General features: G+C 41.0%; 1 protein-coding gene across 7 annotated transcripts in view; it reads right to left on the bottom strand.

Moving 5' to 3' along the window:
• The window catches only part of TENM4 (teneurin transmembrane protein 4), a 610,330-nt gene that overhangs the window by 146,211 nt on the left and 447,925 nt on the right, over nucleotides 1-16,194 (bottom strand). For all 7 annotated transcript variants that reach the window (XM_075742510.1, XM_075742514.1, XM_075742513.1 and 4 more), the window contains 3 exons: nucleotides 11,731-11,832; nucleotides 6,879-7,073; nucleotides 2,439-2,639 (listed from right to left, as the gene is read on the bottom strand). In XM_075742510.1, coding sequence (XP_075598625.1) covers nucleotides 2,439-2,639; nucleotides 6,879-7,073; nucleotides 11,731-11,832 — 498 coding nt within the window. The remainder of the gene's footprint in view (nucleotides 1-2,438; nucleotides 2,640-6,878; nucleotides 7,074-11,730; nucleotides 11,833-16,194) is intronic.

Below are 16,194 nucleotides of genomic sequence, written 5' to 3'. Positions count from 1 at the left end.
GGAAACAGAAATCTCTGCAATATTATCTTGTGAAAAACTAAGGGTGTTATCCAGCAATCTGTGCTCCTCTAAGATTCCCGCTAAAGGCAGGTGGAATCTGCCTACTTAGCTGAAAGACTGAGTCTAAGGTTCAGAGATAGTCTAGTCTTGCTTTCTATGACAATCTACAGACTTTCACCTAGCTGTTTCCATAATGACTGATACCTTCGAAATGAATACAGCCTACAGCACTTCAGATAGGTATAAGTCTTGACGTCAAGGTGTTAGGAGCTAGAAAACCTGCCGTGTCTCCTAATTATTTATTCTGTATTTCCAGACGATTACGCTGTTCTCAGGGTCTGCTTCTCAACATGCTTTAGGAAAGGGGCTGTCCAATGTAGACACAGTCCTATAGATTTCACTGGCACTGAACACAGTCCTAACTGCTTTGCTGAGCTGAGGTTGATTTATGCAAGTACTTAAGTCTTTCACTTAATAATTCTTTTGTTCTGTTTGGTCCTGTTTTATAAGACAATAAAATTCTGGCCCTTTCAATGCCTTCTACAGAACTTCCACCCCACCGGGTTGGGCAGTGCATTGTTACGTGTATTAACATGCTTGCTCACTCTATTTTAATCATGCAAGAAGAGTATCACACATACTGTGAGTAACTCTGTCTTTCAAATCAAGTCATCAACTCAGTGGAAAGGTCTGGGTTAGACATGGAAGTTTACAAATCACCTTAGCTTAGATTTTAGCTGTGAGGCACAATAACCTGAATGTTACAAGCAGCTCGGTGAGGAAAAAGGTCTTGGAATGATGCTCAAGTTTGTCTCAAATAACCTCACGCTGCCAAAGAAAGTTTGCACTAGATGGATTTGTAAAAGCAGCGTAAGGAAAGCTTATAAATCATCTGTACCTGACCCTGCACGTTAACAAAGGGAAAGTGAATTCTGTTTGTGTGTAGAAATGAACATTTTTCCAAATCCATCCCTGCAATCCCCAAACCTCTGTATAAACTCAGAATAATGACTCAATTATGAACTATGCTACAAAAATCACTAGAAATACACTGTTACCTTTCCCCTTACAGTGGTCTTACAACTGAACTCAGAGAGTATGGTACTGAAGATGTCAGTATGGGGAAATGAAAAACCTGACACCAAATTTACCCTCCTATCAATGCAGGATAGCTTCCCTCCCTACATCTGCAAAAGTTTTGATCAAGCTAGTTTTAGCTCCAGGTGAATAGGACTCCTCTTTTGCTTATTCTTCAACCCAGCCAATTTTACTTTATGACAAGCTTCCTAACATCTAACCGAAATGCCAATTGTCGAAAAGGTTTTTATGTCCCTTGTATCAGTTTATTCAGTTTGCCCAATCCTTGGAGGTTACTCTCTTAGAATACTTGCAAGCAGTTAACTTGATTTTCTTTACACATGATAGTAATTCCTCAGGGAAAACGTTGTTTACGTAATTTTTCTACTATATCCATTCTCCTAATAGTGGGGTTTTTGTCGCTTTGCTGAAAATTCATTTCATTTCATTGCCTAGACTGAGCTGCCCTGGATTTTTGGCCTAGTTCCACCCCAGCTGTGCAAGGTAAAGAAGCTGTTATTGCTGTGGTCTCTTGTTTGTTAGCACAATATACAGCACAAAAGCCAAAAGACTAATGTTCCACAGGTTCTGACTATTTAATGTACTATGGCATTTCTATAGCATCTAAAAGCTAACTGTATTTGAAAGAAAAGAAAAAGCTCCTGAATAGTTTTGCTTTGGCCTTGATTTCAGATACCTGATGCAGATTTTGAGCAAGATGCCCATTCAGCTGAGGAATGAAGGAAGGTCACAGTCCCAGACCTTTACACAAAACTGCCCATAAAATTTGGTCTTCTTGGTAGGTGCTTGTACCATTAAATACTTCCACTCAGTTAATTTATTTGTCACTTGATAGAGGACAGCGCTTACAGTCTTTTAATATGAACCTCATGTGACACTCATCTTCCTTTAGCTGAGCCGAGAAAAGCACAGCCTTTAAATTCAGAATAGAAATGAGATCTGAAGGATTGCCACCTCTTCCTTCTTGTTTACAGCTGCCTAAAGAATATTTAGTCATCTCCTAAAAATCAACACAGACCCTTTGGTGGCTACTGGGATTCATCAAGAACTAACACCAGAACAAGCAGTTATATGTAGACCATCAGTTACGTTCATCGCAATATAATGAACAATAGCAAGCCTAGGTGGCTTTAATGGGGTTATTTATTATATTACTCTATGCTCAGCAATGGAAGCAGAATTATTTATGTAGTTGAGCTATGGCATTTCTGCTTCCAGTCATGCCCTACACGTGCTTTACTGGAACACAACTGTAGCACTCTCTTTTGCAGATCTAAGTGTGAATATTTTACAAAGTTTAAATAAAATAAAAACCAACAGTAAGTCACCGCTGATGTTACCGATTGAGCAATCGTGTCCAGTCCAGTTGGGATCGCAGCTGCAGAGGCCGGTATCTGGGAGGAAGGTCCCGTGACCAGAGCATTGGTCCAGGCAAGTAGCTCTTGGAGTCTCACAATTTGTTCCTCCCCAGCCAACTGAACAGTGACATTCTCCTCGCACGCACACGCCTCGCCCCGAGCAGGTAGGATCCATGCAGTCCACTACACGTGAGAAGGAAAAGGAAGCAGACAGGGAAACCAAATGGGAATTTCAGAAAAAAAAAAAGCAAAAAAAAAAAAGCTATCAGATTGCCATCTACACAAACTTATTTATATAGTATGTCAAGGCTCCAACCAGAAAGCAAAGCACAAAACAGATGCTTCATGCAAGAAGATAGTGTCCCAAAAAGGCAGTGAGACATAAAACACTTACATGAAAACCAGAGAAAAATTTAATTATTAAATCCATCCTTTTATGCAGGCCTACACTCATAAATGATCTTTGTAGTAAGAACAGGCTAATATCAATTAAGAATAGAATAAGAATAATATTCTCTTGCACACACATTGTGCCTCCATTTATTCTGTCAGAATAGCCTAAATTACTATTACTAATGAATTCAAAGCTGAGCTCTAGTTTTCTGAGAGAGAATTTTACATAAAGATTCAGCAGAAGTTGACGTCCTTATTCAGCAAAATACATGCTTAAATTGAAGAATGTGCTGAAATCTACACAGGTTTCACAGACACTTACATAAATTTCACGTTAAACATATCCTTAGACTGTTTTGAAGCGTAAGGTTCAAACCAAAATCATATATTTTTGGATATTGGTGCTCTTCTGGTTTTATTTTTAATCAATTAATTTGATCATTCTTTTTTAAAATGACTTTCCCCTCCCCCCCGCCCCCCAACAGAGGCGCTTTCCTAACAAGATTGAAGACCATTCAGTTAGGCGCACGGTATAGCAATGTGCACCAAAAGACCGAATGTACTGCTGCCCTGTTCCTGAGTTATGTGTTTTGTAGGCAACTGTCAGCTCTTCTGCCCACGGGGGAATTTCACCCAGCAATCAAAAAATATGAAACACACCAGACACCCTCTCAAAAAAGGACTGGAGGAGTTGATCATCTATTTATATATAAAAGCATATAGGACAGCCTAGAGAAATTCTTCCCATCTCTTGAAACGGTGTGTGGCAGTGCCCTGGGGATCAGTGACAAGTGTCAGTCTGGCGAAGCAGCAAGAGAAAAGCTGTCCAGCTCCTGGCTCTGATACAGAAGAGCAGAACACGGCCACCGCACACACAGCAGGTTTGCGGTTCGTTTCTTTTCCCCCCTGTAAAAGCTAATAAGAATCCCAATGACCTGTTTAAGATCCAGAAACCTTAAAAGGAAACACAACAGCTGCTCTGATAATTCCCTGGATTCTTAAAACCTTCTCAGTCTGACAAGTAATGGCTCAGCAATTACTATCCCAAGGCATGTGAGAGCATTTTCTGTTTTGTTTGATTCCTGAAGCCCTGCTCATAGCTGGAACAATCCTCGAAAATTGTAAGAGGCTGGAAAGGATGAGTCTATAAATCTCCTTCACTGTTAGCGAGCTGGGAGCTAGGGTGCCAATTTTAGCATGAGACCCTTGGAGCCCTGGCCCTGTTCTTTCTCAGCAGTAATAAGTACGAAAAGGACTAAGAAACGGACTAGCAGCCTCGTACGTTCTCAGCAGATGGTTTGAACGTAGAGAACAAAGATCACAGGCTAACTGACAAGAGGCTACCTCCAGGCAATTAATCATCCCCTCTGAAGGTCAATTGGGAAAAAGGTGAGTTTTACAGGGGGCTCCATCACAGGAGGCAGACAATCTGCTATCTCAGCTCCAACACAGACGATTATAGGAGGGGAATGTGCATGTCAGAACCCCCCATTTATCATAATCCCAAGGCCATTTTTCATGTTGAAATGAGCCCTTTCAGAAAATGTCACACACAATGGCTACTTTAATCTCAGCCTCGCTAGCTGTATCTCTTTAGGCTTTCTGCACCATCGGAAGGGCCCTGGGACAGGATTACGGGCTTCTGCTTTCTTCTTAATCAATTGCTTAGTGGATTTGGAGTACAATGGTATATTTTTAGGGAGTTCTGCTTGACAAATTTAGCTGCTCAGCTCTGGGAACAGCAGAGATGGGGAGCGGGGCAGGAGGGCAGAGCTGACAAAACCTAGTATACTTGAAAAAAAGAGGAGAAAAAAAAAAAAAAGATTTCACATGTATCTGTTTTGCTGCTTGAAAACTGTCCCAAGTGGTCTAATTCCTGGTTGGAAAATGCCCCATTTATAGTTCAGCCTTGTGCAGAACTTTTGCCAGGGAGATAAATCATGCAGCAAGCAAGGCTAGTGCCTCTTCTACACTTTTCCCCAATATGCTTCATGCTTCATTGGTCACACAAGTTATTAGGCTTATTCGGTACCCAAAGAGTAACTTCTCATTTTTCACTGCTTAAATTTGCTCCCCTCCCTTTAATGTCTCGCTGGCTTAGCCCATGCCTTATAAAATATGGGCCAATAAACTGAGGAAGGAGAAAAGAAAACCTCATGTAAGATTGTTGGCTGATGTTTTATAAACATTGCTGAACTTCTATGAGGGAAAAAGAAAAGACAGAAGAAACTCTGGAATGAAAACCCATTATAAACATGGACTAAGCAGTGAAGCTATGAGAACTGAGAAATAATAGAAAGTAATCAATACCAGATGGTCCTTCTTAGAAGAGAAATTAAAAAGTAAAAGCAATTTAAAAAATAGTATAAATCAACTTTTTTACTAGATCTAAATATATATATATATATCCCCCAAAGATTTCCCACATGGCGCATTTCTGAGTTACTTCCTCCCACCCCAACACAATACAAATTAAGCCTTGAATATGAAAAACAAATGCACACTTGGAGAAATAGCCCATAAGAAAAATGATGTTCTCTTTGTTCTTCATTCTTTTTCATGTTTTTACCTAGTGGGACTGACACTGTCCCCTGTTACAGTGATAACATAAAATAACTGAGTAGTGTCTGGCTTTTCTGCTTTCAATGTGACCAGGGAAAAAAGGTTCCTGCTAGAAAAAGGGCAAATCTTACTCTGATTTACACACAATAAACACATCTGGCTGGAGGCAAAATCAGAATCTTTTCATTTCTGTTTAATCCAGTGAGGATATGATCTAGTAAATATGAGGTCTACGGAGATGCTTTAAAGCTACTTCAGTAGTTACCATCTTTGGGTTTTGCATGCCCCACAGCTTCATTGAATTGCGCTTTCTTAAGCCAAAACGAAGCTTTCTCAAGAGATGCCTTATTGTTATAGAGCTGATACTGTCTTCATCTCTAACATTTACTGACGCTGAAGCCATGTTACATCAGAGATGTCCCACTCCAATACATTTAACGCATCAAAAGAATTGCTAGATGAGATGCCATTTGAATGTCTGAATCCAATTCAGCCTATTTACGTTGTCCATAAAATAAAGACATTTCAGATAAATCTTTATCCCACATACATGAAGACAACCGTAAATTAATACAAGCCCTTGTGATTCTTATACGTGTATCAAACGGATGTCTTAAGTCTATCAGGTGGTGCAGAGGCCTTATATATGCATTTGTGGAAGCAGAATTTAAACCTAATTATTTTCCAGACCATCTGCATAGGATTTTGAGAATAATTTTCAAAAGTGCTGAACATTATTCTGTAAATGAGGCACTTTGGATGTCTTTTTATAACTGTCCAAATGATTTGCACACTTACGAAACTGTCCACTTTTTCATTTAGCAATAAAAAGCAGTCACAGACTTGGGAAGATAAAGGTTTATGGTGGCAGGTGACTTCCTACACAAAAAGATTAAAGATAAGTGCTAGAAGACATCGTATTTCTGAGCCTCAAATCTAAATGTAGATGAAAAATGTTTGGGGCTAATGTGAGGAAAAAGCTATGGAAGAGCCATTAAAATCATATCTGAATTTGAAGCAGAATTTAATTTGAATCCTGAGCATTTCTAAGCTTTTAAAGCTGACAAGAATCAGGGACTTTCTCTCACACGCCACCATTTTGTGTATGTAAGCAACTGAAATCACTTGGCATAGCACAGAAGAGAAGAAAGCACTGTAAAAGTAATTATACGTTTAGATGTGCAAATGGAAATGATGCTTTAATAAGAACATTTGAACATATGATTAGATGTTCTGGTCTTTCAACTAGATTTGTCTATCTGAAGCATTTGATGGCTTTTCATCCAATTATTGAACAAATATGATAGCTAATGACAAGTTATTTTTATGTTGCATCCATCTATTGTATCTGTAAGGTGCCTATTACTGTTCTGTTTAAGTGCCAGTCCTATTCTGAATTGCCTCCATCCATGTAATTATGTAACGACAATCAAAGCAAAAGGCTAATTGAATGTATCTTGCAAATACCTTCTTCACAGCTCTCGCCTTTGTATCCTGGGTTGCAGATACAGGTCCCCATGATGCACGTGCCATGGTTATTGCAGGAGACGTCAATGCACTGATTCGTCGGGACGTCACATTCTGCTCCCTTCCAGCCGCTGTGGCACAAGCATCTCCCCTTCATGTACTGCCCGTTTCCACTGCACAGCACGGGGCAGGACGCTGGGGAAAGATAACAGAAATCACATTAAAATGCAACTGTACACGGCTCTCACTTCAAAACAGAGCACAAGAGTCCAGCACGGGTTTTATATTCTTCATACACGGTTCTTTTCTTTGCCAAAAACAATTTTACGTGGATGACACCCAGCTGTTGACTGTATTCTCCTACAACTATTTAAAACAAACAAACAGTGCTCTTGAGTTAGAGTATCTCCTTGCTTTGTGCCTCTGATACTTTTTTTCACTAACTAAACTCAGAATCTTATTGCATTCTGCCTTTTCAATGTACTGGTGTCTTCTTTCAGCAGCACCGCTGACCTTAGATTGTTTATCACAATCCCTGACCCGCTGCCAGACTTCATACTTTCCTTGACATTGCCTCTGCTGTGGACCTTCGCTGTACACAAATCACTGTTTTTCCGTTGTAATTCTCAGCTTTACGGGTTTCAGTTGCTTTGCTCAGAGTCCAGAATGCCATGCTGAAACTATTTCCCTGATTTAGCTCATGTCATACCATCAACTGAATTTCCAGCCCCTGTTTTGTGGTTATCACCTCTGCTGGACTTCATTCGTCGTCAGACACAAAGACAAACTGGCCACTGGTCTTTCCAAGCTCCCTGTAAAAGTTCTCTGAATCTATCCTCTGATCTTCATATTGGTTTAAAAAGGATTTTTTAATTGTCCTTGTTTCTGGCAAAGTCCTCTGATTCTCAAGGCCAACCAGCTACAGGATTTCTTCCCTGTGATAAAGGGGAGAAGAGGAAGATGACAAGATCAAGCTGTGGCATGATGGAACCCAGGATTAAGTGTTTTCTCAGCTAAATTTGGAAAATGTCAGGCAGAGGGGGATGGGATGAACTGAAGGATACAGAGCAGGCTCCCCAAGGAAGGAGAGGGCATCAAGCACCAGACCCCAGCCCCCATAACCAAAGCTTTGTAATCGCTGTTCGCTGGAGCTTCCTTCTGCTCCTCTCTGATGATGCCTTCTCTCTTTTCCATTCTCCACACCTGGTACCTTATGCTCATTTTATCCTCTGTTCTGATTTTTCCAAAGAAGCTGCTGATTTCTGTCCCTCAGAAACAATACCCTTCCCCTGTTCACCATCCCTTGAAATTTCTTCTTGCTTAAGCCCTGTTCTCTTCCATTTCATTTCGCTGAAACTCAGCTGCAAGTACATATATTCAACGCAGACTTCTCTCATTCACTGTTGCACATCATCCTTAGGTGAGAGCAGTTGGGCTTCTCATCTGCCCCTCAGAGAGGCAATTTATGAACATTTTTACGGAGGGCAAATGGAAAAGGGATATTCCAGTCTGCTGCTTAATGCAACTGCATTAGGTGTGCGATGAATACAGTGTGCCTCTTTTGCTTCCCTTCCTGACTCTGAGTATTAACATGGTTAAGGGCAACATTTCTCTCCTTCTCTTCCTACCTTCTCAGACAGTAATCGCACGGTCCCCATCCTGCGTTGCTTCCCTGTGTCCTTACAGGCAAGTCTGAGCGTTACGGAATTATAGCAACCTCTGTAAAATACAAAGCTTTGCCAGCTCTGACTGTTAAGCCAATTTGATATGCAGTGAACTATGTTTGCCTGACCAAGATAAACGAGGTTTAGAAAAGAAAGGAATTTCACAACTGTTATTTACTAAGGAGCCCTCTGTTCACTGTAAAGGAAGCACATTGCAGTGGTGCGTTTCAAGTGCATCATTTGCAAGGAGATATCTACCTATACAATACGAGACATAAATTGTTTAAGATACACTTTGTTGTGTACATGGTTCACAGCAAACTCCCTCTGTAATTTCACTTTTCAGCTAGGCTGATGGAATTTTCCGCCCCTCTGTCTCAAATTTCAAATGCTCAGTAATGGACCCTGTTCTTTCAAGGCACTGGAAGAGGACAGTCTGCAGCTCTTTTTACCAGAGGAAAGAATAATTGCCTTTAACCAGTGAGAGGTTGCTGAGGAAGACTTACATGTTTTCTGACAAGACAGCTGATCACTCAGTACAAGATCAGCTAAATGACTGGCCATGTGCAATAAGGCTGGCACTCTACAGAGCCCTCTACGGAGAACACCTCCAGCATAACCTGCACAGTGCTGCTGCAAATGTTGAGGCGATGGCAGGAACAAGACCTCCTTTGTAGCATACCAGAATGAATAAAGACAAAAGAGGTTTCAGGATTTTTTTCACTGCTACTTGGGTAACTCTTTTCCATGTATAAAGATATATAATTATTATTTCATCATTCAGATTCCAACAAATAATATCTAAGATGCCAAAATTATAGTAGATCTCTAGTATGGTTATGGTAGCAACAACCCAAATTGCTCATGACTTTTCTTGTAAAGTTTAGCATCAGAGAGTAAGATCATTCATTTGTTTGTTGACTTTATACAGGACTTTAAAACACCATCTCCCATGTTCAAGTAGGCCTTCAAAAGGCCTGTGAATACACCTCTGGTGATTTGTTCTCATTTACTTGGTTTAAAATAATTGGTTAATAATACATTAATAATTAACCATTATTAAAACCAGAAAGGCTTTCTGCTCCACAGTTTCCCACTCATTTGCATGGTGAATTACAAGGTTGAATTGAAACAAAGGAACACCCAGGAAATCTATGACCTAGAAATCTTCACGTGGGCAAAGACCTGCATCATTACGGATTACTTCTCAGTACAGGGACCGATGTACGGCTGCAGACACATACTGTAGCAGCCTTACACATGCCGCAGTTGCTGCCCTCTGAGGGATTTGTAGGTCAAAAGCAGCATCTTAGATTCACCTGAAAACCAACGGGAAGCCAACACTGGGCCCCTCGTATCTCACGCTCATGGCACGATGATCCATTTAACAAGCCCACTGGGTGGAAATGCATACATAAATAGAATTTTGTTACTTCAGGTATTAATCTGTTCTCCTAAAGGCAGAGACTAATCCGTGATCTGAACCCAGATGATTCTGAACCAAAAGACAGACTTGAGTAACACTCTCAGTCATATGCTCTGATTCGGCTGGTCCTGTGTGGAGCCAGGAGTTGGACTCGATGATCTTTATGGGTCCCTTACAACTCAGGATGTTCTATGATTCTATGATTCTATGAATAAAAGGTGTTCATATCAGACAGAGTAAGCACCCTAGTGAAATGGGAAACACTCACATGGCTCAACTGAAGTGCCTGAGAAAGCTAGGTCTGTAACCCATGAAGGGAGGTAAGCTCCTCTGAAAGTGGAATCAGAACAAAAGTTTAAATATTCTGACTCGCAGTGAAGGAGCTTCTCCTTCTCCACTGACTCTGCAGGGAGCCTTGGGGGGAACAAAGCCTGAACTCCTGCTCCTACCAAAAGTTAGGAGGTGCGAGTAGGAATACGCTGTGGGAGAGGGAAGAAACCTCTCCTTTTGTCTCTAGCTCTACGGGTTTGAAAAGGAGCTTGGAAATGCAAACCAAGTGTAAGGAAATGCAAACCAAGTGTAACCTGAGTCAGCAAGAAGTTTGACTGAACGGCTCTCAGGGATGCAGAATGCCACATCCATCTTACTTGGGCTGTGAACTCTGAAACACCTCTGGGGTTTTAGCCTGGACCACACTGCCTCAGCAGAGAGCTCCCTGCCTGCGGGGTGTGCGGCCATCCTTATCTCTTGGCTGGGCTACAGTGATGTGACCCAAGCTCAGCGGGAGGGGAGAGCACGTGGGGTTGGACGGAGTTTAGCTCTCTCTCTTGGGAAGGAGCCAGCCAGCTTTCCAAAGAAGCAACGGGCTGAGGTGAAGGCCTGAGCCGTTGCCTTAGCAAAGCTCCTTGTGTGGGCACTAACTTTTTACACTACCTCCCTCCCCAAATTTATAAATCTGCACTTAGTTTGTTGGACTCTTTGAGCCAAAAAAGGCCTTGAAAAGGTTGATGCACGGCATTCTGACATTTCCCACATGCAACGATTTGATTTCTCAGTCCGAAATGCGTTCTTACTAAAAGAAGTACTTCATTTGGTTTTTAAATGTTTAAATAACCTGAAAATTTCAGGTCAAATGAAAATCCTTCCAAAACCATTTATTAAAAATACTTTTCACTTGAGCAGAAAAATGTATTATATTGTTTGCTGGGGTAAACCTCCTTCCTAATCGTCCCAGAGTTCTCACTTTTGGCCAAAGTATTCAGTTCTTCCCGCCATTACTCCACTCCCAGCCTTACTCTAACCCTGCCCCGCTCCCCACAGCCAGGCTGTCAGCGACTGCTCATACCTCAGGCAGACTCGCAAGGCCTGCAGCAATGACAAAAGTACATTTTCTTTATAATCAGTATCTTAAAGGAAAGTATCATTACAGGGTTGCACCACACAATGATAGAGCGCTCCGCTAAACAAACAATAATCCCGCATTTTCAAGTTGTGTTTTCTAAAGTCGTTCCCAGAGAGAAAATCCCCAAGGCGACATTTTGCCTGTCCGTACATGGCTGGGGCCTTGTGTTGTTGCTAAGGCCACAGCAATCGTGACTAGCAGCAAACAGATCCACAGATCCAACTCATTTCCATTCCACCTCAGCATCGCCACGCTGGGTGAGGTGTACTTTGTGAAAAGCACAGGCATGAATATAATTTCCACATGAAAAATGTTAACCCAAGGAAAGAGGGGAAGAATTAACCAAGTATAAATTCCTACCTCTGCCACAGTCAGGGCCCAGAAAGCCGAGGAAGCAATGGCAAGTCCCAGACACGCAGTCTCCGTTCCCATAGCAATTACTGGGACAATTATCCACTGATTCTGGAAAACAAAAGAGAATTATCATTCTTTAGGCAGGAAAAACACCTCTGAGTTTGGGAGGGCTCTGGATGGCAGGACAGCTGGAACCTCAAAGCAATCGGGACTGGAAGCATTAGTCTGAGCTGCACTAAACAGTGCTCATCCGTTTACACCAATGGACGGCTCCACCGTAACACACCAGTGCGGAGCGACTGCAAACCCTACGATTAAATTGCAGCTGCTCAGCACCCACTTGGCTTTGTCCTCACATGGTACCTGAAAACTTCCAAAACTCTTTTCTTCCTGCTTATTTTTCTGACCATTTTCCTGCTTTGAATTTATTGGAGAGAAGCAATACATGCCGTTCTCATGGCAGAACATGTGTCTTTGGTCCAGTTTTGTCGACCCGGGTAAGTGACCTTGGGGCATTTATTGGTGCCAAACAGAGCTGATCTATGACAGAAATGTTCCCCTCTGAACTTCACCGGACACAGACCCTCAGTTCATCCTGTCTGCCTGTTGAAGGATTATTTCTAACTGTACGTCTTCTGGCTTCTTCTGCGATAACATACAACCAGCCCAAAGCACTGGGGCTTCTGTCTTGGTGGAACAGGAATGGGACTATTCCACACTTTCTTCTGTTTCTAGTTATCATCTTAAATTCCCTGACTTTGGCAAAAACACTGGCTATTCATCTTTCAAGGCGAGTTAACAGGTAAGCAAAATGTTATCTAGCATTTTTATTTTGAGGACAGTTCAGAATATCGGGGCTAAAAATTATCTTTCATAAAAGAACACAAGCTGGTAAATATTACATATCAAAAGGAGAATGAAAATCATTTTATTTTCTTGACTGGACTGTGAGTGAAGATTGAGTAAATGTGAGTGGGGCTTGGAATGATGATGGAATACCCTGGTTCATTCCACGCTATTATTTCACATTTTCTCTGAGGGAGATGCTTATCAGATTAAAACTGGATTCAGTCATACAGGAGGGGCACCAGTGGTGCATCTGTCATGGAGTGGGGTGGAGATCTCAGCCATGTGAATAATGACTGTGCTTCATAGGCGTACTTCACGAGGCCTTGTGGTAGCAAAGATATTTGTAAACTTCCTGTCGGTGCAAATGAAGAGAAACAGCTGCAGCAGAGATGTGCAGATTAGTTTCTAATCACAAATGAAAGGAAGCCTGGTTCTGGATGGGTGTTCTCCAAACAACAGAGGTTTCTGAAGGACGTTTTAAAGGACACGATGTAATTTAATCATTCATAAAGGGCAACGGCAGTTTTAAATAATAAAAACAGTTTCAAGCATTTATGTTTTAAGTCTCGGCATCAGACATCTCGTAATCAGATAGCTCCATACAACAAGGAAGGTACAAGAAGTGCTGTCAGTTCTATAGTTAAGCAGACATTCACTTTACGGTGTATGGAAATACAAACACAGCATGCAGTCAACGCTTTGGGCTTGAGTTGCCATCTTTATTCCAATCAACGAGCAGCCGTGCTTCCTAGAATAAAGAAATAGCAACTCAGGCCTTGGGCTTTTATACTGGTATTTAGGTATAGTAACTCGCATTTAATAGCAGGTACAAACACAAATTTATCCTGTAAATGAAAAGTAAATGTTAGCTCGTATATATACAAACTTCAGATTTTTGTGATGTTTTAATTTCACTGCTGAAAAAGAAAGTAAGTTTGCTTTATGTGTTTTCGCTATGATTTTTTTTACAATATTTATATCCTTCTTGTCCTCAACAAATAATCGCAGAAACTTAGAAAAAAAATTATTTATCTATGCACATACACATATGAAGAAGGCACAGAGTGTGAGTATTGTGAAACAAGCTAATGAGATGTGCAGGGAGTTTTGACAGCTCCTGTTGCTGAAAGGGTCCGTCCTTTTCCTCTATCCTCTCATCCTAGGTACAAGTCTAAGCTCCCTCTTCTTGTGCTGGTCCTGGCACTTGTCAGACCTTTCGATGAGTTAGTTAAGCTCAAAAGGTGGCAAACAAATTAAAGCAGCGGAGAAAAAACCTAAAAGTGAACTGTTTTTTACTGCCTGAAAACTGGGAGCAGGAGTAGGGTCACGCTGTTCAGCATCAGCGCAGTACTTTTAGACATGTCATGAAACCTCACACACTCGTTCTGGGTTGGGGACTGCAAGCTGTAGTAACACTGCGTAGAGGTTACATATGCATGACCTTTGAAGTCAATGGGAATACCTATGTCAGTGCTTGAGGAAGGACAGGCTTCCAGTGTTATGACAACACCTATAGTATATTAAAAACTTTTTTTTTCAAAAGCTTTTTTCAAGCTTTTGCTTTAAAGGACTAAATTGAGTTCTTGAAAAGGAGTTAAATATCTATACAACTTTCTTGATATGTTTATGTAATATAATAAATAATATTTATGCAAAATAATAAAAAAATCAAAGCAACATCTAAAAAGCAACGTAGCATCAGGCATGGCAGCTGTTCCAAAGTGTAACAATGCACCGCATCAGCTAAAGGAAATAATATTTTGCATTTATAGTGTGGTTCAGCCGATGTACTTGTGATGCCTAGGACAAGACAGACAACACTCAGTACACCAATTTGATGTCTACTGTAGGTTAAACTGAACGACTCTTGCCCACTATACTGACCATGTATAATGGGATCTAGAAGTTCAGAGTACCACAGAAATGCAGTGTACCTGTGTTTAGGTAACCTCACTTTCCTGAATCTTAGGGTGAATCCATTTAATGAACTTTATTCCAGTAGTGCTTCCGTTCCTCCTCTGACTAGTTCAGATGTAGATATTGTCATCAAAGACATCTATAATCAGTCAGATCCCACCACAGTGACCGACACTAACGCATGTCAAAAAAGTATTCACATATATTTTGTGGTTCATCTACAGATCTGGCATTTTACTTGGTAAAAATGCAGTGATATGCACACATATCACTTCATATATCACTACCTATATCTCCTGAATCCTTGATTTCCCATACTTTTCTTTACAAGTGTGCCCTAACTGCATCATACCATATTGTGGCCAACACAGGAGGAGTTAAAAAACTAGGTGAATGAAATCCACTGTACCTTCTTCACTGAAGCACCTCAGTAACTCTTAATTGCGTCCTGCAGACCCTATACTATTAATAATAGAGCAAGCCCTTAAAAATCACTTCATCCTACTTCATTGCTTCATCTAATGCTCCCGTTTTTCTAATATAGCCAAAGTAACATTTCTAATATGTTCTCATCTTACCCTAGCTCACTTTGCCCTGGAATAACCTGCCTGATAGAGACGAGATGAAGTGAAGAGGAAAAGAAACTCTTCCCCCTGCAGTGGCTGGTGCCACTTACCATTTTTTAGCAGTTAAGGATACAAACCTGCCTGGTGTGACTCAGGGCAATTAAGGTCTCTGCACACTCCCCAAAGTTCTTCACTACTGAGAATGAACTCTGAAAAGCGATGAAGATTCATGCAGCACATCTTTGTCTCAAAGCTGCTCCCAAACAGCTCGAAAAGTATTTCCATAAAGGAAGCGTTAGATGAACCTGCTTTTTTCTCATGAACTCCAGAGCTAATGAGAACAAGGCTCGCGACTCAGGCTTGTGAGCAACGAGTCTGAGAGTGACTGAGCATGGTCCTATTTATATTCTTAGATACAATCACAAACTGGAATTTTGTTTTACTTTGAAGATTGCAGGCATTAGCAAGTCATACTCACTTAGACTTCCCATTAAAAACCTCTGTCTTCATCCCGAGCCTGAATTTTGTTTCAGTGGTTACAGACTGTGCCAGTCGGACAGCTGAGTCAATTTTCTGGCCCTTCTGAAATGTACACGCAACGTGTACACACACCCGTGCACACTGCTCGAATACCTACATTTCAAACTAAATGGGAGAAGGTGGGTGACTCGGCATAAGAAATTAGGGAATCACAATGGGGGAACCCTAGAAAGAATGAAGAATCAAATGGACAAATTTTCAGAAGCTAGGAGTTAGCCAAATTATTATCCAACGGGGCTTAGATGATAGAAGAGAGCAAACTCTTCTATCCCTGAAAAGATTCAGGGAGCCCCTAAATTTGTGGCAGAAAGCAAATGTCTGTCTTTGAAGTATGTCCACAGTCAACGTTGCTACAGAGGTGACAAACTCTCAGTCAATAAATAAAAACAGGTCACTGCAGTTATGGCTAGGTTCTAGTCTCCGTTCTACAGCTTATTCTGTAAGTTGTTCATGTAATTATGAGGATATTTCCCAATATATACAGAATTCCATATGGTGTATTATGAATTATGCCATGGGAACTGCTTTAGAGAATCATGTCAGTGTTTTGTTTTGTTTTATTTAGTTGGTAAAGTTCATGGCGCACAATTCTTTTTTA

This window comes from Balearica regulorum, chromosome 1, assembly GCF_011004875.1.
Source record: "Balearica regulorum gibbericeps isolate bBalReg1 chromosome 1, bBalReg1.pri, whole genome shotgun sequence".
Taxonomy (NCBI): domain Eukaryota; kingdom Metazoa; phylum Chordata; class Aves; order Gruiformes; family Gruidae; genus Balearica; species Balearica regulorum.
The sequence above is the reverse complement of the archived record's forward strand: the minus strand, read 5'-3'. Positions and strand labels throughout refer to the sequence as shown.